Source organism: Pieris rapae, chromosome 21 (assembly GCF_905147795.1).
Source record: "Pieris rapae chromosome 21, ilPieRapa1.1, whole genome shotgun sequence".
NCBI classification, from domain to species: domain Eukaryota; kingdom Metazoa; phylum Arthropoda; class Insecta; order Lepidoptera; family Pieridae; genus Pieris; species Pieris rapae.
In genome coordinates, this window is record NC_059529.1 from 7,472,875 (window position 1) to 7,498,521 (window position 25,647).

The 25,647-nt window shown below is 32.6% G+C and overlaps 1 protein-coding gene across 1 annotated transcript in view; it reads right to left on the reverse strand.

The window, feature by feature from the left end:
- LOC110993952 overlaps positions 1-25,647 on the reverse strand; it is a 93,052-nt gene that overhangs the window by 10,196 nt on the left and 57,209 nt on the right. The window contains exons 4-5 of the mRNA XM_022260391.2: positions 15,399-15,607; positions 14,732-14,904 (exon numbers count right to left, since the gene is read on the reverse strand). Coding sequence (XP_022116083.2) covers positions 14,732-14,904; positions 15,399-15,607 — 382 coding nt within the window. The remainder of the gene's footprint in view (positions 1-14,731; positions 14,905-15,398; positions 15,608-25,647) is intronic.

Here is a 25,647-nt window from a genome sequence, read left to right on the forward strand (position 1 = left end):
GAACTACCAATTTTTACTTAATTAAATTCTGAATGAGCAATGACTTGTGGGTTTGTCTGACAGGCAAGAAGGACTATGACTCCACAGACTAATTACCTTCGTGTTTGAAATTAGACAAATGTGTAAGCACCAAAAGAACTTCTCAAATATAAGTCAAATGTGGTATTGTGTAAGCAAGTAATTAAAATGCGCTAACCTATAAAACGTTAGACCGGATGTCGATCGTTAAGTATTTCCGGTGGCAGAGTGCACTGTCTGTTTTACTTGATTACAGACGCTTAGTGATATCAATTATTACCCATTCTGGATTTGATTCCAGGTTACAAGTTGGTAGACACAGATGGATCCGTTTGCCATCCCATGTGCCATACAAAGTTTTTTAAGGAATTTGGTTAATGAATAAAAGTTAAAAAGTTGAATGTTACGTGTTTTTAAATGTGATTTAAGTTTAATTAGGAGTTCTTATTGTAACAATTTAGTTAATTAAGTAGCTGTTAACTATTAAATAATGACTAGGAGTGTGTAAGCGTGTTATCAGTAAGATAAATCAGTAAAGAAATATAACCTATTACCGTATTACGAAACAAAACTAAATGTGGAATTTTATGTATCACACAAAATGGCCGGAAAAGAATGTTATTTCCAAGACAATAAAATCTAAGGAAACAGTTTTATTGTGTTTTTATAATAGTTCATCTGTATGTCTCAAACATAATTCAATACACATATAATATCTTTATTTCATAATATTTGTATACTGCAGAAATATTAGTAATAAACTCAAAAAATACTATATTGAAACAAAAAAAAAAAAAACCAAAGAACTAGTTTTATTGAAATAAATTATTTTCTCTCACATATGAATATGATGTAATTTAAAATATAAAAAGATATTATTGCATGAACATAACGTGATAGAATTTAATGTACTGCATTTATTTACACGCTTTATTTAATTTAATAATATATTAAAATCATAATATGTCACTTTTATATCAATGTTATTATAGCAAAATTGTTTGGAATGCGACAAATGCATATATAATAGTTATTCATTATATGTATGTTAACGTTAGGCTTTCGAAATTCGAAAAAACCTTAGTACATTTATTATATCCTATATTGCGTTTGCTAAATTGCTAAATTTTGTTTATTTACCAAATTAGGTCCGATGCCTATTGTATACAGTTCGGATATCTAATTTATTGACCCCAAAGCGCGGGAAGAATGCCTCAGGCAAAGAGCGTTTATTGTTTGCTTTCCCTTTGAAGATTGGATGCAATCTTTTTGAATTTTCATAATAAGATATCCGTATCTGGCACCTCAATCAACAAGATCACAAATCAATTATGTATACAAAGATTTTCATCGCTTTTTGAGTTAAAACGAACATATATTCTTTATACATATATAACTTTGACTTGTTTGCTATATTTTATATATTATGTACTCTGAAGAAACGTTTTTAGCTAGTTACTATACTTTAGGACTGAGTCTCAGAAATCTGTATCCGTTTTGTGATTATTTATTTGTCGTAATGGAGAAGTATGTAACACGCCGTCGACGTTTTGGGTTCTTCAACGTACGAAGAAGCGTTTACTGAGTATATCAAAGTTGTTTAGTTAGCTGGGAATCGAACCAATGACCTTAGGGACGGGAGTCGTAAGTTGAAACTATTGAAATAACTGAGTTTTATCACATCTGTTGTTAATTTCTTTTATCCGCAAAAAGTTTTTTTTAATACCAATTGATCCACCATATTAGCTTATCAGTTCTCTAGCTCCTAAGCATCTGTCAACCTCAATTTCGGTCACCAATCAGGCATTCTCCTCACGCAAGGAGTTTATCGTCGAAACGTGGATAACACCACTACTTCACTTATGTATTAAACAATTATTGCGGGGGATATAACAATATTGGAAGATATAAGAACGTGTGGGAAATATGAAATTATAGTTAAATATAGAGTATTTACAATATTCTTAATATAGTAATAATAATTAAACATGAATAAAAAGAAAAGTGATATCAATTAAAAATGTTTGGTGATAGTGACTGATTGATTACCTTTTGCTGGCAACATTTCCTCGCTGTATTGCGAACTATTATTAATATGAATTACGTCTTACTACTTATACTGTACTTACTACTGTATAAAAACAAGGAGTGGCTTTCATTAATATACGCCACTGTTTACTTCGCGTAGTAAATGCCTGAATTATTCAAAGTTTACACATAAAAAAGTGCGCATACACATATTTCGACAGATTTGAAGTTTATTCATGTGTGCCAAGTAGACTAGACTAGACTAATTTTTACGTAGGTATAAAAACACATAACTTATATACAAAAATGGGTACTTAATCCACAAACAAGTATCCCCTACTTCAATTAAGTTATCTCGGATTACTGAGATCGCATAAGTTAGCTGACTTATACTAATCTGTGGAGACAACACATTAGTTAAGTTGTGCTTACGTTGAGCTGGGGCTTTGGGCCTTAAGTATTTATTATGATTTATAACTAGAAAGTATATATCCAATGTGTATACCGAGTGTTATCTGTGTACAGAGAAAATAAAGTCTTAGTCTTTGAATTACCTCCAAGCGTGTTTTATTAATTACTAGCTGAACTGGCAAACGTCATTTTGCCATGAATATCATTTATGGTTATTGTGCCTCACTCGACATAGATAGGTATAGTGTGTCACTACAATTACTTCTTTCTACTATCTTTAATAGTTTAGGCAGGGTACGCAAAATAAGTAACTTTTTTGGTTGATTTTTTACACCTTGTGTCCGAAAAACCCTAATCTTACGGAACCCTATTTTTGTTCAAAATTAAATATAGCCTATATTACTCGTGGATAATGTAGCTTTCGAATGGTGAAAGAATTTTTAAAATCGGTCCAGTAGTTTATGAACCTATTCATTCAAACAAACAAAGTTTTCCTCTTTATAATATGTAGACAAATGTTATTATACATATACTAGCAGACACGGCCAAGCATTGCTGTGGCTAAGGTTTTTGTTATATTACATAGTAGTAAACTATTCAAGGGAAATGGTCGGAGAACTAATGTGAAAGATAGATAGCTTATGTGAAACGTTGGTACTTTTAACACGGCGCCATCTGTTAGAATTGTATCAAATAATAAACAAATAAAATAAACAAAATAAAATTAAGACTATAATTAAAGATCTAAGCTATCCTATCTCTTAAGTTGGAACAGACTGCTAAGGTGTGCCAATTTAATTTAGGTAAAGTAGTTCAGGAGTCCATCGCGGACAAACATCGTGACAGGAGATTTATATATTTTAAGAAGATAATTCAAAACCACAAAAAATGGCACGTACAGTTGCATATTTGGTTTCAGTTATAATTTTACTGACTCTGATTTGGGAATCTCCGTACTAACAAAGCATACTCGTACATTTTAGTTATAGTTGCAACTTGCAAGTACTGATCGTTCAAATGATTCTTAATATTAATGTCACCAAATCTTATACAAAACGACTCCAGAAAACTAGACTTGAAAATGAACGATATAAATTAAACTTAAAAGATCTTCCGACAAGACTTTTGAAAATCGACTTGGTGTATTTTGGAATATGTATTATTCAATAAATTATTTTTTTGCGTGAAACATTGTAGTTGATGTAAATTTAATAACGTATGATATCATATGACAAATAATATAAGAATTGACCAATTCATATTCAATTATGTAAAATATAAAATTCAGTCATTGGCAAAATATGCGAAATTACACTTGTACCACTTTACACATTATTGTGCCTCATTCGTGGAATAAATAATAATAATAATTATTAAAAGACATATTTGATAATGGGATCAGTTTAAATCAAATAATTGTTAAGTGCCTGTTTGATACCTAATCACTTGTTGAATTATTTACCATAATTGTCATATATTTCAGATACTAAAATATATATACAGATATAGCATTATATATGATATGGTTAATAAAAATAAGTGTTCTCTTTGTATCTTTCTATTAGTAAAACAATTAAACGTTATACCATATTAAAAAAATCAAAGGAATTTTCACGGTAAAAGATCAAAGTAAAGTTTGGGAGTTAATTGCCGGAATAAGGGGATATAAATTAAGCTCTTTATCTTAAACTTTGAAACTTGAGTATACTTGCTAAATTATTACATTGTTCTAATATAAGGAATATAGTTCAGTAAGACTCTCATTTTTGACCCAAACATAATCTTCATGTAAGTCTAAAAACTTAAAAATATCTGTTAATTGTATAAAATATTTAAAATAATTTTTATATTTTAATAGAACAAGCAGTCATAGCCTTGAGCGTCTTTTAAACCTGACATTAATCCATATCATCATCACAATGACTCGTATGGTGATGAAACGTGGGGAAACCAGCATGGTTTTGACCTAAAAAGTGACGTGTGTCAGGCACAAAACACCTACTAAAAACACTAAAAAATGATGACAGAACCAGACAGAACCCTAATATATAAATATATTAAGGCCAATTTGTGGGATGTATTTGTTTGTAAATGGTACATACAATTTTTTTATGCGACAAGATACACAAAATGCATAACTCGCCAATAGTAGGTACTTGAAGAAGCGGGCTCCGTTTTTGTTTAACCAGTAATTTTATTATATATATATATGTATAAGATTTTATTTTATTATAATTTAAAAAAATATAGGTATATGTACATGGAGAAGGACATGTGTTTGTGCATATATAGAAAAGGGCAGCCTACAGTAGAAAAATCTGGAGATGGAATATGTCAGAAGACAAGCAAACACATAGGAAGATTGATTAGATACATTAAAATCTCCAATATCAATTTGTAATGAGGTGTAGACATGATTGTTCGAAATAAAGCTTTTGTGTGTATTGTTTAGTAATTCGCTGTAGGAATACTTAAATAAAAAAAGGCTTCACTAATATAATATAATATAAACTTATAATCTGTACGTAAACGTCGTTTTATTATAAACGTTAATAAACACACATTTTGCCCAAGGTAACTATTTTGCATACATTTTATTCAAGAATGCAGTTAATTTTAAGCACGAATTTTTAAGTGTTTGCCGATTTTATTTCCAGCTTTCAGCTTTTGATTTAATTAAAGCAATCGCGATGCAAACAATGCATGCTCAAACTGGATCGGATTAAAAAAATTCAAGTTGTTGGGCTACATCCATACTGGCTTTTAAAGTCTAGACTTCTGGAGTTTTAATTGGTGGAATCAGCTCAAATTAGGCTGTTAAGTATAAGCTGCATTTTTGCATTTATGATGTAAAAGACCATTATCATGTTGGGTGCAAAAAAAATTTTACTCAGATAATGTAAGATTTACAAGCATTGATATTGAGGTACCAGGTTTGACTCCAAATTGTGGCCTACTACGTCATTTCGATTTAGTTCGTGCCAGCAATGTAATACTGTCGGAGCTGTGCCTGCGTTCTACATCTACACTTGTTCACTACAATTTCTGCGTTCATGGCAAGTCTCAATAGAGCCTGAAAATTATTCCCTCATTCATAAGTACATACTGTCTAATTACAATGTTTTACAAAAAATTATGTCTCTTATTTATTTATATATTCTATCTTAACAGTTACTTCTAATACGATAGAATTCCAAAATAATTCCCACACCAATTATCCTACATAAATACATTAAAAAATTAAACTTATATTCCTAAATCTTATAACTAACCATATAACAAGCAACTCTTGTGAACTCAGCCAGTGTATAAATAATTATTATAATATAAGTATATATATACTTACATTATAAGTATATAAGGCAGGTAGAACGTATAACATATTCATAATAAAAAAACTTTCATATCAAACGGTTCCGGAGACAGAGGCAAAATTGTGCTTAACCAAGCTGTCAGTGTAGACATGCCCTTATGTCAAGCTAATTCCCCGGGGGTGCTCGTTATCGGGTGATGTATCGGAAAAAGCCTTAATCCATCAGAAATGTCACAGCTTTAATTGCTCTTAATTTTTGCTGAACGCGTGTCTTTTTGAACACCGAGCGCAGATTCATTACGAAACAGGTATTATTAAAAAAAACGACTCAAAGTTTTTCTTCAAACTTCGGGTCGGGTTTAAGTACTTAAACGCTAATTAAACTCTTAAGTTGGCGTCTGGTAGTACCAGGACCTCGGAACTGGTGCTTTGATCAATGGATAAGTTTCCCAAAACAGCGGGAAATGCTGGCATTAAAGGTACAATGCCAGGGAGGAAACTTGTAAAATTTGTATTGTTTAAATTTTCAAATTTCAACTATATAATAGAAAAACTGTAATAGTAATTTATGATATTAAATAATATAAAGATTTTTTTATAATACAGTCACAGTTAAATCATGGAAATGTTAAGTCGGAAATTCTTCTTCTTGAGTTACTTCGTATATGTGATCACTAAAATGACAGAGTTCCAATGCTGAATCAGAGATTAATAATTTATTTAAAAGAGTTACTTAATATTTTCGTAATAAAATCAGTTTTGAGGTAGCTGCGTACAGTACACAAATGTAAGCCCATATGTTGCATGGTCAATTGATGGATGAGGAACTGGCAACTATTAAATGACTTATTGGTTACCCACATGTATTAATTACACATGTAACTACATAGTACATGTATAGAACATGATACAATCATATTTTGTTGAATTATTTTGCGAAACATTATAAAGGCCGGCAACGTACTCGCGAGCCCTCTGACATTGAGTATCAATAGGCGGTATGACTTAATATTAAGCCTCAATTGCCCCAGTACTTAAAGAAAATATATATGAATCATACTCTTCTCTAATAAAACTTACTACAAGCTTTTACAATAAGCGACAAAAATTACGCGGTTTTAATTCGATTAAGATTTTTATTGTAATAATTAAAATAATAATAATTTATTTGCAAGAATATGGTACCATATTATTAAGGTGGTATAATGTAAAATTCGCATATTCTGCCACACATAATGGCGAGCAAATTTGTCTTAAAAGGTTCTACTCTAGAAGTTACAATTATGAAGCACTTTATTATATTATTTTATCACTAAATTACATTATGAAATTTATATTATATTAACAAATTGATACCAACTATTCGAAAACTACAGATCCGGGGTTTAGAAGGCTTGCAACTGCTTGTTGCTTTGTCCTTATAGTCAAGTCGGTGATCAGCCATACACTCCCTCAATCCTCACATTCCTCACAATACTTTCCTACATTCCTAATTGCAAACATTGATAGGAGAATGCAGGTCAAATCTTCCAATTAACATCATGGTAAGGGTCGCCACACCCACGCAATACTCATTCGTCATTTACTTCCAAGAATTATTTATAAGGGGTACACAATATTCTTTTAATAGGAAAGCTCCTTCGCAATCTCCTTTGTCAAACACGTTACACATAAATAAACACGAATTAATTAATAACTCAACGTTTGACAGTGAGTTGCTGTCCACGAATCGTCGCAAATAGCGTTAACAAGTCTTCTTGTCGTATTCATCATAGCTGAAGGTTGTGTCGCTCTAACTTTCTTGCTAATCTGATAGTAACATTTCCATTTTGTACAGCCTGTACCAAATTCAAATCATGTATTCATGTAGGTAACATAGTACACTTATGAACATCATGAAATATACATTGAATGCTTCTAATTTTACATTTACTGCCAGTTCTCAAATCAAGGGCGTAGAACGGAAGAGAAGAACTGGAAACTCTCCGCCACTCATTTTAATCGCCAAATTTTTTTATACGTTTGTAAGGAGCTGTAACCATTACACCATGGTCCATATGACATCTTAAGTAATAAAGAATAATAAAATAAATTAAAAACAAAGATTTGTCCTATAACTTCCCTTAGTTATGGGAAGAATCCTGATTTTGTCTGATTGCTTATCTGCACTGTAGCCTTTTGCTTTCCACATTGTCGACGACAACCAGCTTGTCCAGATTATCAGCATAGCTCTTCTATAGCATATATCATGAACACTAAATTCCAGGTGTTCGAATTAGGAATATCGTAAGCGACTAGAACCACAAAGAGCGGTTGTTTCTTCCATTATTTCCCTTCAGCGAGCTCATTAGAACAATGTTTGTTTGGTTAAGGCATCGCTTTAGGCAATACACAGTAACGGGTGGGGCAAGTCAAAAGCAGTTGAGTTAATTTTTTTTTATAACACGCTCGCTAGTGCATTACCGGTCTTTTAACAATTAGACGCTCGTTTGAAGGACCCTAAGTAGAAATGGTTTGGTAATACTTCGGCGGGCAGCTGATTTCACTTAGTGGTGGTTAAAAACGCTTAGTTGTGGAACGATGGACGTCGACGTGATACGGGTGGTATTTCATATTGTGCTTCGACGTGTGATAGTGAAACTCTGCAGGAGGTAATCTGAACCACTGCTCTAAACAGTCTCCGTAGTAAATGCGGTAGAAGATGCAAAGATACTCCACATCTCTACGCAACGCCAAGGAATTGAAGTTTTGTTAAGACAAGTACAGTAATGTGTAGTGATATTGTAAATTATTATTTAATAATTCATTAAACGGCCTAGGTACTTTAGAGTTTCACTCTCACCCTGATTTCATAAGCTGTGCAATAACACTCGCTAGTCCGATGAAGGAAAACATCGTGAGGAATCGGCATGTCTCAAAGCAAAGCTTCATATATCAAAAGAAAAGGCCAAACACCCACTGGACTGAAAAATATATACACATATCTGAGGCTAACACCCATAAAGGGTTATTATTATGCTTAGAGCCAAATTAATAATAACATAACAAATTTAAACAAAATTTATTTTTCATCTAATCGCTGTCGCTCCTGCCTTCACCCACACACAGGAGTTAACAACGGAGTCCTCTGGGAAAGCGGGCACGCGTATCGACTCTACTTTAATAATGAAATTAGCCGGCGATTGGACATTGCTTTAATGGTTACAATTCTGACCACTGGGGAACTATTGTTGCTGATTTTACTTGCGTATAACTACTGTCTGGTACGAGTAGCGGCCAGTCTCTATAACTTTGTTTTTAAATACTTTCGTGTATTTTAAATGCAAATAAACTAAGTGTGTTCTTAATATATACAAAAGACATACATCTTTTTCTTGTTATCCTAATATTTATTATTTCTTGCTTCCTTCAGTACCGTGTACTTCTCCAGCTTTCTCTAAATATCCATGGTTTTCCACTCGCTTCATGCTAACGATTCTATCATCTTTTAATGTTATTTTAGTAAGCTGTTTTCTTGACCCGAAGTCGAATTGATTCGACTCGATTGAACGTCTAGTATGTTGCTGTCGAAATTTTTTGTGTTGGTCACACTTTTTTCTAGCCTGTTCGCTGTCTGTGTTAAAACTCTATTAGCAATAAATTTGTTTACAAAAAAATATTTATAAAATAATTAAGTACCAGGTTTTTATTGTAATACCATGCAGCATAGGTAATGTGACAAATTGCTGGCAACACCCTCACAAATCTACCGTAATATCCGTCCCCTAATGCGGACCAAATTAATAACTTTATATCCCTTACTGGCTATATTAGCGCCAAATTGACGGCGGCTTTCACTAATAGAGCTACCAAAATCCATACTAATATTAAAGTGAATTTATTTTAAATGCGAAAGTGTATGCAGCTCTGTAATAGTTGCATAATATAAATTTATAAATCAATAAAAAAATGTGAGTCAGTTGGAATGCAATACAGTCGCGCCAATCAAAAAAGTACTTATAAAAACTTTTTAGTTTTTTTGGGCAAAATTTAAGGCAAGAGATGGGCTAGTAGAAGTCGTAGGAAAAATATGGGCTTGAACAAGAAATTCGTGGGTAAAATTCAAGGCAAGACATAATTCAATGCAAAAGACGGGGTGGTAGAAAGAAGGCGTAGGAAAAATCAAGGCAACAGCCTTGGAAGACGGCAAAAGTCGTAGGCAAAATTCTAGGTTAGAGACGGGCTGGTGAAGAAGTTGCTCCTTTCTAGTCTAGCGCAAGATACCCGGCAATTTCAGAATAATATATTGGCACCAGAAGAAGTTGTTAATAATATTATGTCAATATATTTCATTCCAGCTCCATTTTTTCCATCAATCAACGTCAAGCCGCAATTGGGGCAGCTTGAACAATATGTCACATATTTTTAATATTATTGTTTACAAAAGAATTTTATAAGCTCTGTGATCTCCTCTCAAGTTTAACATCTGTCCTGGCCAAAAAAATACTAAGCAACTTTGGCAAGACAAGAAAACAGCGTATTCCGAATTTCTAATTGGTTTTGTAACAATAAACAATTTTTTACTAACTCTGTGTGGTAAGCCATTTCTTGTGGCTTCCTTCTCTTGATTTATAGAACAGTTGTTGAAAAATCTTAGTATGAATTCCTATTATGCAATGCTATTACATATGAAAAGAAAGATATATAATGATAATATCAGAATTGTTGTTATCAAATACACATAATTAAAAATGTATAAAAACTTTAATCAAAATGTCAATCAGAAGTCGATTGGGTATCAAGTTGATTAAAATGCGATGATTGGCATATCCGGTTCCTATAACTCTTAATAATAATGCTTAGGCAATGACTATACGTAGTTTAGGAGATGAATTGATTGAGAAATATAATAGTAATTAAATAAGTTCTAATGATTTACGTTCAAATGATTAAATATTAAGGTTGGGGGTACTTAGTACCAGTGATCCTAGAGTTGGTACTTTACGCTCAACGAATAAGTATCGCAATCGAGAGGAAATGCTGTCAGCGTTAAAGGTACACTGCCATAAGGACCAAACTTTTAAAATGTGTTTTAATATTCTATTTATAATTTTTTTATTATGATTTAACGTATATAGGTTTAGAATACAATGTACAAATTGTGGGTTTGGAAATGAATCTGTTACAATAATATAAACGGCAAACGTTGTTTTGCCATGTTTTTGTGCCAAAATATTAAAGTTTATAATTAACAAAAAAAACATAAGGGATGACTGTAGAGGGGTGAAAATTTAGGGTTGCGTGTATTTTTGTATGGTGTACCGTAGAAAAATAAAAACGAAAAATTTTGTCTAAAAAATAAATAAAAAACTTAGGGGTGGACCACCCTTAACATTTAGGGGGTTGAAAAATAGATATTGTTCGATTCTCAGACCTACCCAATACGCACACAAAATTTCATGACAATCGGTCGAGCCGTTTCGGAGGAGTTCGGTTACTAACCCCGTGACACAAGAATTTTATATATTAGATGAAAAAACATTTTTTTCAATACGTGTTATATGAAAAAAAGCCTACAAATGTACATTTTCAACATAAAACTATGTCTATTTTTTCGGTCTAGTCATAAGCAAGATGTCAAAAGCGATGGCCTAGTAGCATCAGCGTGCGATTCGACTGCGTGTGTCAGGCACATGTGGCTGTACACCTACTTGCCTATTAGATTACACAGATACAGTTTGAGGCTGAATTTATATCATGTCAATAAGTAATTTCGCTTTATTACACTTTAAAGAATTGTATAGAGTTCAGTCACATACACACGCACACAAGAAATATATATATTAAGATTTGTTGGCAATATTTCCAATACATCAAACCGAAAATGAAAGCTTTAATGACGTCGACATGTCCTACACTAAAGTGAAGTTGACAATTAAGATATTGTTTGACAATACTGACGTCAAGCCGCGCCTGAAGCAAACACGAGCAAACATGATTTGTGTAGCCCTTGACACTGACAAACAAATTGTCTTTTATTGATCAGTTTTTTGTTTACTGGCTGTGGCACTCATACGAGTATATAGCCTGTAGTGATAATGATTAGTTTTTTATTAATAAACAGATGTCAGTCTATTGCGCTCCAATAAAAAAGTAAGACGCATTAGTTGAAAAATATCTTTTAGCTCTGGGCCTCAAGTTTCTGTATCTGCATAATCATTTTTCAATCTAATAGGTAACTATAATCGGCTTCCTGTGCCGCAAAACATGACACATGCGGTGTTACCTCGCTCTGAGGCGTTCCATTTAAGGCTTGAAGTGCAAGCGAGAGCGCGGAACGAGCGACAAAGAGGCACATACCTCCGCTTTCAGCAGCGTTCGTTAAAAATTGACATAATTGAATTTATGACTACAAATAAATGTAACTTGATTATTACAATTGTGATTTCCATTTACCTCCTCTTAATCTATACAAATATCAATCAAACAAATACAATTAAAATTTTCTTTTGAAAAATACAACCAAACCATCAGTATTTTCTAATACGTTGTCACGTTCACCTATCGTGATGTGACCATACAGAAATGATCCTAATCCTTGGGATTGATTTGCTCCAGTTCAAACTATTTGTATTAAAAACTTGGCGATTGAAAAGAGTGGCGGAAAGTTTCTTGCCAGTTCTTCTTACCCACTCTACGCCCTTGACTTGCGAACTGGTGGTAAATGTAAATTTACGATTAATTTAATTTGTTTTCCTTGACGTTCATAAGTGTACATGTTTACCTAAATGAATAAAGATATTATGACTATGACTATGACAGACAACCGATTTTTTTACGATGACGGTGGCCCCAGACTTTGGTTATTGATTTGAAGCGACAGAGAACAATACTCTGTTCTACAATAGATATAAAACGTGAATTATTTTCGTTTGCAAAGCAACCCCCGAAGCCCGAGGCGAAACACGACCCCAACACTTGCTATAACTGTATTTAAGTTATCTCCGAAACTTTGAAATACAGCGGCATATCTTTTGAGTTCATTTCCTATGTTTATTTTATTATACCCAAAAGATATTTTACCCCCCTATACCTACAGAATCTGTCTCTTTTCATAACGTTAACACTATTGGACAGAAAGAGACAAATTATTACGTGTTGAGTGCATTGGTCATTATAGGCTTGTAGGTAAGCAATTGCCTATACAAATTTAATCGCATTCAAACTTTTAAACATTTCTGTACTGCATTTTCAACAACTTTTAACTATAATAATACATATAAAGTTACGAATAGATAGGTCTTATATCGCTGGATCTGTATGTTGTTTGGTTGATATTTAGTGTAAAATGCTGTGTACAGATATAATTGGATATCAGATTTTCAAATGTTTAGTGTGTAATAACTGTATGTATGTAATCAATCTGTTTTCTGTTTTTGTACCTAAATGTAAAAAAAAATCATAATACATAATTAGAATAGGCAATAATTTCTATACTACGAACACGAAATCATCACAGCTCTAGCCAGCGTGGATTTCGTTTCGTGTATTTGGACAAAATTTTCGCGATCTGTTCAAAATTCTCTTCTAAATCTATCAATCACACCTAACTTCGAATTCTTCGCGATTACAACGGATTAAACAGTACTTATCTGGTGCTAGATGTTCGGTAGTAGACTGATCAGCTGTTTTGTTGGATTTTTCTTCTTTTGTATTGTATTTTTCTTTTAATTTTTGAAGTAAAACTTATTTCAGCGCATGAGGGTAATTTTTTTACGGAATGTCACGAATATGTGCAGCGTTTTTATCAAAGAAAAGGGAGAGAGTGATTAAGACCGATTGAGTGAGAATGAGAGAGAGTGAGAAAGGGGGATCGAAAAAATACACGCACGTTGATGTATTCGTTTAGTAGTTACATTTTAGAACTTTTTCAATTCTGCCGCATTATGTCTTGCGCAGTAAACGTAGATTATTTATTTATATAATAATTAGCACGTATACAATGTGTAAACAGTGTGAATATAGATATTTAAATACATGGAGCGATCATATACTGGTACACGATTATTGGGGCTTTTACCTTAGCAATAATTTATTTACAAAGAAGTTTCACTTCTGAAATGTGTACTTTGTACGCACGCTTTTTTTTAATTTATACACAACGTAAACAAACTTCTGATATTCCCATTTGAATATTCGTAAGTGGGTCAGATGGACAAACGGTTGTGGCGAAATGAAAAATTCGTCTCGGAAGTCGATTTAGAAGATTAGTTGCGACGCCAGTTTGTCGACTTCTCGTGTATTGTTCGTGTTAAGTCTTTGGAAAATGTGATTTTTCTTAACTGGAAGACTGGTTTTTTTTTTAATAGCTATTAAATCTATCAACTTAAGGGTCTCATTAGACAGCGTCTATTTTATTCAAATCCCTAAATCTAAAGAAACAGTCATTTAGTATTAAAAATATCATTTAAATAGTTATGTATGAGTTTTATAATTATGGTAAAGAATCTAACCACCAACTTTTAGCAGAGTGAAACGTCTACGGTAATATAATACCATTAGTTCCCATAGTAGGGTTTATTATATATTCTTATATGTATCTTTACCTATAAGAGAACCTGACAAATACCAATAGCACTACTTTAGGCCTTGGCCTCAGATTTCTATATCATTTTTTTTGGCAAGTACACCAGCCTTCCGTGATTGACATTCTGTTTATTTATTACTGTTATTTTTATCTTTTAGTTTCTGTTATTATTAATAATTTGCTTTGTTTTATTTTATTTTTGTTTATTTTGTAGTCGTTTCTATAGTTATAAGTTTGTTAAATTTGTGATGGCATATTTTCTTGTATGTTTTAGGCATACACAATGTTTTAGAATATATAAATAAATAAATAATAAAAAGTGCCCACATACAATGAAAGCCTACTAACCACGGCTCTGGATAACTGATGGTCTTATCATCACATATTGTACCTACCTTAACAACTTGACATCCCAAAGCGCCAGCACTTCAGGAGGTCGAGATGCGCAGAGAGCCAACCGAGGTCCACAGGCGTGTAACCGCACGGGACCAGCTTTGATACCCGTGGAAGAAGGTGCTGATATGATAACTGCTGCAAATTCTTTGCTGCTGCCTAAGTTGTGTTGCACCTGGAAGGCCGATAAAAAAAATCAGTGGCGGTACCTCTTTAGGTCTTGGCCTCAGATTTTTGAATCTGTTTCATGATCATCTGTTAAATGTAATAGGCAAGTAGGTGATCAGCCTCCAGTGCCTGACACACGTCGACGCCTTTTTTTTTTGGGTCTAAGACAAGTAGGTTTCCTCACGATGTTTTCCATCACCGTTCGAGCAAATGTTAAATACGCACATAGAAAAAAAGTCGATTGGTGCACAGCCGGGGATGGAACCTACGATCTCAGTGATGAGTCGCACGCTGAATCCACTAGTGTAACGCTATACATATATATATTACTATATATATATATTAGTATATTTATATATTATATATATATAATTAGTATATTTTTTATGATTTTCTGTGTTTTGTGCACCGTTATATATATTTTACCCATTAACCACATAAAATAAAAAGGGATGGCATACATTGCTATACCTTTTTATATCTTTAAAACTACATATATACCTTAACTCTCCACTGTATCAAAATCTCTCTGGTATCAAAAGCCAGTACTGGAACAACATCCTCACAAAGTATGGCGAGCGTGTTCGACTCCTTGTCAAGTGTGAAACCCGACTCGAACCCCAGATACTGCTGCAGCGATAACGACGCCTTCGTCTGGCCGTTCTTCTGTCTCTCTTTTAGGTCTTTGTAGAGTTGGAGATGAACGCAATCTGTAAGAATATAACTATGAATTAATTTCTGTACGTAAGTGAATTAACTGTATTTTCTTAATCAGCGTATTTACGTAATCGCCTATTTGGTCTTTGCATTGCAGCCATTTTAAAACCAAACATTAAAATCTGTTCTGGGTCAAAGCCAGGATTTAACTAATTGTCTGTTGTTCAATATTTAAAATATTTAGGGCCTGTTTCACAATGTATGGATATAGTGCCAAATAGCTATGCAACACATAAATTATTCTAAAGATAAAAGTTCCAAATAAGATTCTTTTAACTTCGAATTTCATGACGTATAGCGCTATCTGACAGTCGTCAAACGCAAAAATACTATTTATCATACCAATAAGTAACAAATAGCTTATTTGGAACTTATCCGGACATTGTGAAACAGGCCCATATGCAAATAAAAAATAAATTAAGGTTTTTACCGATCTATTAACTTTTACATAACATTTAATCTTACCTAAGCAAGCCAACTTGAATGAGAAACGCGTCATAAAGATGATTCAGTATATTCTTATACGCGCATCTATACATAACCAAATATATCAGTGTAATTGTAATGTTTTACCTAAGAACTGTCTTTTTTTCACAGGTTAAAACATATTTTACGCTTTCCTTGTCAGTACTTTAGGTAATCTTAGGAAGAAACGGCGGTATTATTGACGTATGTCACATGTCAAATGACGTTTGACGTTTAAAGGTGTGGTGGATATGCAGGTATAACCCTATATAGTTAATATGCGCATTACAGCAACAAATAGGTCAGGTAAAGAGAGTCTTTTTAAAAAATTTAATTTTTTGCAACAAATTAATAATCTGTGGCTGAGATACATGTGTATGTAGCTAAATATTAGTTATTTTTAAAGTATTTATACGTCATATACGGAAATTTTTAGAAATTCAAAATATTTATAAAATCAGAAAAGTCCACATTAAAGCGTTGTTTAGGTCGTGAATTGTATAATTTCTCAAAGATCAAAATGAAGCATGAATAGACTTCCTTTGTCTACGGTATTTCCTTATTGTCTACTGATTTTTCCAGGAATGTCTAGACTTATGAATTGCTAATAGTTAGAATTTTTATCAAGACAATAAAAGCAAAAGGGTATAGTGAAAAATTCTTTAAAGTACCGTTTAAAACTAATTCTGAAAAATGACGCCACGTCACTTAAGGACAATAATAATAAAATAAATAAAATAATAAAAAAGTCTTTATTCATTTTAAGTTGGTATATCTTTCTTTTCATAGTGTAAGATTTGGGAACCCTTATAGGTAAATATACCTGTGTTAGGGTTCCCAGCTCTTCCATAACAAACTTAATTACTTAAAATATAATTATTTAACCAATTCGTTACCTTTTTATTTTTTTGAACTGTTATCATCACACCTGAGTGTGTGCATGAATAAGTGTGTGTATACAATACTTACGTATAAACTATTTAAATTAACTATTACCGAACAAAGGCATAAACAACAAAAGGAAACCAGAAACTACAGAGCACAGATTACAGAAAAACAATCAAAGCTTAGACATTTGAAATTCGCTGATTAGAACAGCCGAGTCACGTCCCGCCAATTAGAAAACGCTCCCAAATTAATTTGAAAATGGAACACTCGATTTTGACGTAGTGGATGTCATACGGGAGTTATTAACATGCAATACTGGCCTCTATAACCGTAAAGTACGGTTTAAATTGCTCTATTGCTAGTGGTGTCATAGATAATACATCTTGATGTCATTTATGCTAGTGTAAGGGAAAATTGACTCTGTGCTTTTAGTCTATGGATAGAATTTGTGTGAGTTATTTGACATGTAATTAGTAAGCGCGCGACGAAGACCATATTTTTTATAGCATAATTTGAAAACAGATGATAAATTATGCAAATGATAATTTAATGTGATAACATGGCTTAAGAGCATCTGTTTTAAAGCATTTTAGGTTAATTTTTATGGTTATTACATTTTAACCAAGTATTCAATTAGTTTTATAGCCACAAAATAATATGTGGAGACATTTTGTACCATATTCGTGCAATGAATAAATTATTATTATTATTATAAAATTTCTAACGGAAGTTCACACTCAACTAACCATATCAGAGGTAAATACTTCTTGGATTTTTCTATAACAGTGCTATTAATAATAAACAAATTAGCTTTGTAGAAAAATCTGAATAGGAAGGAATGATTATTTTTTGTTACTATTTAATAATTCATCTTTGCCTACACATCAATACCCATTTCTGACAGTTTTAAATTTTGTCTTACAATAATGTTACTTTTTAGTACATAAAAAATAGTAAATTGTCAAGTATTAATCTGTATATATAATCACAGAATTAATTGTGCTTTGATATATTTTATCTTAAACCATCTCTTGATATTATCTCTACTAGTTTTTCCGAATCTTTTTTGTCTCATGCCCCACACTAGCCTTTCTAAAACTGTTATGTAACATACATCATTTATTTTTAAATAAAAAAATTGAATTTTTTACTTAAATTACAGGTTTGAAAAAGAAATTATTATGCAACTAAGAAATTACTAGGAAACTGTTAACGAAACCCGACAAGTAAATTTTCAAAACAATGAAAAACTGAAATTCAAATTCCAAATAATTGTAACAAATTCAAATGGAATTACCAAGCATCCTTAACAATGAAATTGCCGTGGGGCGTGGGCCCCATGATGGAAAACACTGATCTATACATAGTCTAAAAAACATAAACATAAACCCTATCTTGACATAGCCTGTGCAATAATGGCGGTTTTATTAACAGTGTTCATTTCAATTCGCATCTCGTACTGACCTACATAGACTCACTACTGACAAATTATATAATGTCTTGAGATAAAATCATTACACGTAATGGCTACGCAGTGTAGATACTTTTTAATGTACTACAATTATTATATTACAGGCTTTTACTGTACTGTAATCTGTGTCAAGTTAGTGCTAGCCTCCTTTTTCATAAAAACTGTAAACTCTTTTATTTTCTATAATATTAAATATAGTTTTGTGAGTGTGTGTAGATGTACTCATGATGCAGGTTATCCTCTGTGGATATTCTTAATACTTCTTTTAAGTATATGCCGCGTCAAGGATAACAAAAACCTATACAAATGTACAAGGAAAATCATTTGTAGGCGAATTTACGATTTCTCAGGGATCGTTAAGCATATGAATAAGTAATGGCCAGGCTACATGTATAATACAGTGAATTTTGTATGAACATCACTGAATATGTATGGTTTACATATAAGTTTCTCTCTGAAGTCCTTTAAGAAGAGAGAAGACTATACTACAAATAGAATGTTTTTATATCGAAAAACGATGAATGTACCTGCGTTTCCCTGAACCCAAAGGGGATGTGAGTGATGCTAGACAACTAGTCTGCTGGTCAGCTCAAACGGGTGAGAAATACCCACTAACGCATTCCTCGGGTGCATACCACCCAATAGCGAAACAAGACTCCCGATATCACATTCTACTGCGACTCGGTAATTTTCCATTTTGTGAGGGTTATGTATCAGCTCGGACATTGGGCTATTACAAGCTTTTTGAACGGATTGTCCAATGATTGGTTTTCCGAAGCATTGATGCTGAATACGTGGCAGGGCCTGATGGTTAAATACCTTGAATACAATGTTCATTTAATATAGATCTATACAGCCCATAAAGCTTATATAGCAGCGATCGAACGCGTATATTATCGGAGCTTTCCAGCGACGGAAATAACAATACATAATAAAAACCTGCTTTTCATCAGCATTGCACCCGTGCGAAGCTGGGGCGGGTCACTAGTATATAATAGCCTATAATACGATACATTGAATAGCAGTTAAAATTACTAGGTTTATTTATTTAAGAAATTCAGTTTAGTTGTAAAAGCAGAAAATGTCTCAGTAAAGAGCGGAAAATGGTTGTAAAATGAAGAAAAACCGACAGTCGAAGTCACGTAGCACCCGAACGTGATTCGCAACCTCTCAATAACGACATTTTTGGGGAAAATCATTCGACATAGTATTTTAAATCAGCTGATTCTCCTAACAAGATAAAATATAGTTAATAAAAAAAATCAGTGGCGCTATAACCTTTTTTTAGGCCTGGACCTCAGATTTCTGTATCTGTTTTATCATTTGTCAATCGAAAAGGCAAGTAGATGATCAGCCGGCTGTGACACACGCCGCGGCCGTCGACTTTTTTTGGTCTAAGGCAAGCCGGTTTCCTCAGGATGTTTTCTCTCACCGTATAGAAAGTCCAATGCACAGCCGGAGATCGAACCTACGGTATCAGGGATGAGAGTTGCAGCCGGAAGGCACTATACCAACTCTGCACTGCTGTACTATATTTATTTTAATACTACAGTAATATTAACAATGCCTAAATGTAGTCTCGTTCATAATTTAGTTCGTTTTAAAAGTGTCTCACAAACTAATGTTTATTCTTCTAAAGACATCGTAAGGTTTTGTTACGCAAAGTACTCTTTATGTGAGATGCTGTCAAGTGCCTTTTTAAGTTCCATAAAGGCATTCAAAATGTAGACTCCATCAATCATGTTTTAAATTTTGAGGTTATAACGGTAGAATTGTTTGTGTATATCTTGTAAGTATGAATTATGGAATTTATAGATTAGGGCATATATATTATATATATATATTACAGGTCATTTACATAATCTTAAGGGCAACATATTTTTACGATAAACCATTTTAATTACTAGTATTGAATTTACAGCGATAGACGGTCACTTCAAATTGACAGATAGATATTTGATAATTTTGTCGGTGAAAATGTTTCCATTTGCTGCATTCTTTTTGACGTAATTCGTAATTGTCATGTTTCTTAGAAATTTATGACGGACGTATTTTACGATAGGTTTTAAGAAAATATATGTAAAAGACGTCAAAAGAAAAGATGGACAAATGACGTAATAGAACAAGCGGGAAACTGGATAAATGTCGCTCAAGACAAAGAGAAATGGAAAAATATGGAGCAGTATTTTACACTACACAACTAATACTTATATTAGGAAATTTAAAAGTCTTTCATTCTGGATCCGCCATTTTGTCTTACACTCTAACTCAATTATAACTTTAAAACCATTTTTTTAGATTTACGGTCGTCTAAAATCGTAAGCCAAAACAATATACCCAAGATCACCTTTATCTTAATGACAGTTAACCCATGGGTCGATAGTGTTAAATTAGTCGCCGTCTGCGGTCCAACCTGAGTTTTCCTCGTAAATTTCCGCTAAGCCGGCTGCCAAACTTATATTAAGACTAGCGTGAAAATTACGAGGGCGCCTAGAACGTTTTAGTACCTAATTTAAAGGCAAGGCTAGTGAATTGTTCCCAAGTTTGTCTGCATCTATATTTATATATTTTTTCAGTTTTATTTATTTACGTATTAACACGAGCAGTGTTGGCCTAGTGGCTTCAGCGTGCGACTACTGTACTGAGGTCGTAGGTTCGATCCCCGGCTCTGCACCAATGGACTTTCTATGTGTGCATTTAACATTTGCTTGAACGGTGAAGGAAAACATCGTGAGGAAACCGACATGTCTTAGACCCAAAGGTTTGATGATCACTTACTTGCCTATTAGATTTAAAAATAATCATGAAACACATTCAGAAGCCTGAGGCCAAGACCTAAAGATATTGTAGCGCCACTGATTATTATTAATTGCCTACTCTAAAATTACGTTTTTATAAAAAATTGTCTGCTCTAAAACAAATTTTGCAATACTCTTAAAATTGCGTCCAACACCTTCCGTGTATAATTTTCTAGTATGTGCATTAACTAGGATAGACTATAGATTTAACTGTTAAAATAACCGCGAATTATCCTCTGCCAAATAACCGGTCATTATTGACAGGTAGGTGTCATTCACATCACGATCGCTAACTAGCGGAAAGTCCATGACACGAATCTGAATCTAAATTGACCACAATTATGGAAATTTCTTATACACTTTCAGGTACCAATTGATGTTCAACTTACTAGTATTCTATCTGCTCTGCAGAAGAGGCAATTAGTACACGAATTACAAAATCGTATAATAAATCGGAAAAGTATTTAAATAATTGCAAAATCCTATCGAAAATGCATTTTAAATTGAAATAAATATATTATTTAATAACAGCGTCCGTTCTTTGGCTTCCGCTGGACATTTTTAAAATATAAATAAATAAATAATTGGTGGCTCAGAGATAGTGTAGCACTCAAATGAATTGTTAATACATATTAATTTATAGAGGGTTAAGCCCTCTGCTGGAATTTATTTAGATTTTAGAAATATAGTAATATCGCTATAACGCGGTTTCGTATAATGTGATTCCGTCCCCCATATAACGCGGTATTTCGCCCTCTATAACACGGAGATTTCTTAAGCTATATTTATGTAGTGTAAAAGTAATGATTTGTCAAGTCCTAAACTTAAAGTTTGCGTACAGTTGCACATGTTTCATGTATTTTTAGAAAATAAAACTAAACAATTTTATTAAATTCGTGTTCTTAGTTTTTGAATCGTTCAAAAAACGGCTTTACGAAAATACTCCTACAACGCGATTTCCTATAACGCGTTAACAAACGTGCTACAGGGGGATTACTGTACATACAGCATTTGTTATTCAGGGATACGTAACATTCAAATGAATTTATGAAATCAGTAAAGGAAATTTAAATTCAAAATCATTTATTCATTTAGGTAACACAATGTACACTTGTGAACGTCAAAACGAAATACATATGAAATGCTTCTGTTCTTAAATCAGGGGCGTAGAACGGACGAGAAGAATGTCAATAAACTCTCTGAAACTCTTTTTAATCGCCAAGTTTTTTGTTTTAAAAATTTTCGTAAGGATCATTTCACCATGTTCCAGATGTCTTTAAGTGATTAATAGTTTAAAAAGAAAGGTAAAACGAAAAGTAAGTCTTGTGTGTTTATATTTACTACATATGTAATAATTAAATATAAAGAATAAAAATAAAAAAACTGCCCGTGACATGTGATATGAAAATTATCTTAAAGAAAAATCACAAATGCAAATGTAGGGCAACAGTTAACGGTGTTGACAGGATGCTGACGACAGTACAATCAGCATGTTACCTGTCGACGACATGCTTAACTCCAGTTTTTTTCATATTTCACCGTTTTCTTAATAGTGTCGAGTGGCCATGAAGTGGGGTTTTGGGGGATATTTTTATTGTCTTGAATACTAGCAAGGCATTTTTAATTCGTCCATATATTTTTAAATCAGTGTTGACGGATAATTTTGTCAATTATAAACCGATTTTGATGACTATTTTTTTTTTGTTGGAAAGTTTTGTTTTATCCTAAGAATGATATTATAAGGGATCCGATGGATTTGAGGGGGGAACTTTCGAAAATCCGTTTCTAAATAAATATGGTATAATATAATTTAATAAAAAAAAAAAAAAACGTTCGGTGGTGTGAAAAGTTCTACTATTTGTTATGACCTATTATTATTAGCTATTCTTTAGTTTAATTTATAATTAATTTCTTTTTTGTTTCGTTTGTGAATTAATGAAATGAAAAAAATCTATGAAAATAACGTAATAATTTATAAAACATAATAGTTATTTATATTTTAAACTACAAGCATATATGTACCACAATTTTCTAAACTCCACTTTGAAGAAACTCAGTTACACATAACTCATAGTCACCGTACCACTGGTCTTGTGTCAGAGTTTTCGATATTTTCTTCGCTGAACGAATTTTTATTGAGTTAGCGTAAAGCGAAGTTTCATAACTTAGCGTGAATTATTTATTGATATTAAGACGCTTTGTGAATTCCTTATAGATTCTGTAAAATAAATTGCCTTATAAACTTTTCAATCTATTGAAAAAAAAAGAAATTTGTGTATTCAAACTTTTTTTATGTATTCGTTGTTTAAAGCATTTGTGCTATGTTGGGCATGTCCTATAAGCAGAAATAAATTAGTTATTTGGCGAGGTAATACCGCCAGCGCTCAAAGCCAAGTTTTTTAATTTTTTTTTATACAACAAGAGGCAAACAGGCAGGAGGCTCCTCTGGTCTTAAGTGATACCGCCGCCCATGGACATTCGCAATGCCAGAGAGCTCACTTTTTATGGTTTTGATTTTCTATTTATTCATTTCGTATAAAATTATCTATTATAATAAATAATTGAACTATGGAGGTGGTCCTTTTGCATTGGCTTATGTGACGGCTGGATGTTCAATGTTCACGTTAAGTCAATTCATTAATTCCAATTAGACCATCTAAAATAGCACTTTTGAACGTTAAAAAGGTGATAAAAAGGAATTCTGAGGAATTTGCTCTTTACATTTTCTGCTGTTCAAAACAAAATAAAACAAAAATATCTTTATTCATATAGGTAAACAAGTACACTTATAAACGTCAAAATTACTTAATTGTGAATTAACATTTACTGCCAGTTCTCAAATCAAGTATTACTAGTTCCCTAGAAACATTTTACTATATTAACTTTAAAAGTTGACATAAAATATATACCTCTATCAGCGTGTTTACGCAAACCCATTAAAAAAGTAAACATGCAACGCTGCATCGTTTTTAATTTAATGTACACAAATCACGAAGGGGATTTCATAGTTTCATATTTTTTTAATAGAACCGATACATTTGGGTAACTATATCACTCGCATCAAAAAAATTAAAAACATAGTCAAGATTATACGGCGTGGAGCAGAAGATCATCTGCTTGCACACTAAGCAATATTTAAAAAGGCCAGCGATTCACTTGCGAGCTGGGTCAATAGACAGCAGATTTAACTTCGACAAAATTAAACAATTTAAATAGCTATGTTTTCATACATTGCTTTGCTGTTTCCCGCTGACAAATTTCGGATTATCTCTTGGACGGGTATTGTAAAATTAAAATATTAATATGTTTCACTAAAGTAAAAACCATTAAAAAACTATAATATTATAAATATAACCCAATATACGTAAAATTAACGTATATAAAGTAATCCTACAGCTAACAGTAATTAATAACAAAAAACAATAATGAACCTTAAGTGATAAACAAAAATATATTATTAAAAGGAGTCCCTTTAGACGAGGTTCCGAAGATACTGGAAATAATTAGAATATTTGAAATTTTTTGAGATGTTGCGCTCTTCCCAATAAATTAAATTGTAAGAGATATTTTTTTTATATCGAAAAATTAAGAGAATCGTTGCATCAAAACTATCAAAAACCTATGTTCCCTTTATTTAACCGAAACAGCTTTCGAAGTTGGAAACTTTTAAAAGTCCATTTTCATTTTAAGCGGTTTTCGTTCCCGTGAATATCGATTTAGCCGTAAAATTCCGTGAACGTGGAATCGTTGGAAACACGTGTTTTTGTATTCCATTAATTTCGTTTTAGGATTGTCAATGCTTTGAAACAATTGACTAACATTGCGGTGTTCCACTGACATTCAGTTAAGTAATTAATAACAATTATTCCTACATTGGCATATGCTATGTGCAAATCCAATTTTTATAATTATCTACATAAAACACTAATAATATAATTTAATCTTAAATGGCGATATAACAGCACGTGGAATAAGTTGCGACAAAAACTACCTATGTATGTAAACGTTAAAATATGTGTAGGTAAATTTATTTTAAAATATAACAATTATATATAAATATAGTAATAACAAATTTATTATCATAGGTCTCCAACTGACAGCTGTTTATTAGTCGTATAAATATGTAAGCAAATATCTTTAAATTCCTGCTATAGCGTTGTCCTTTCTATATCTTAAGTCCAGTTAATATCGGTGTTTTTTTATTTATTTATTTCAAACAAACACATGTGTTAATGTTAATGTCCTATAACCCCTAGGTGGGGAATAGGGCGTCCACAGTGAGTCTCCATCGCGTTTCGTCTTGAGCCTCGTATTTCACCTGGCTACCAAGTCGCCAAGTTCTACCGGCTCTCTTTGCCGCGTCTGCTAAGTTCAGCTCAATTATTATCCGTGCTATATATTTTGCTATATT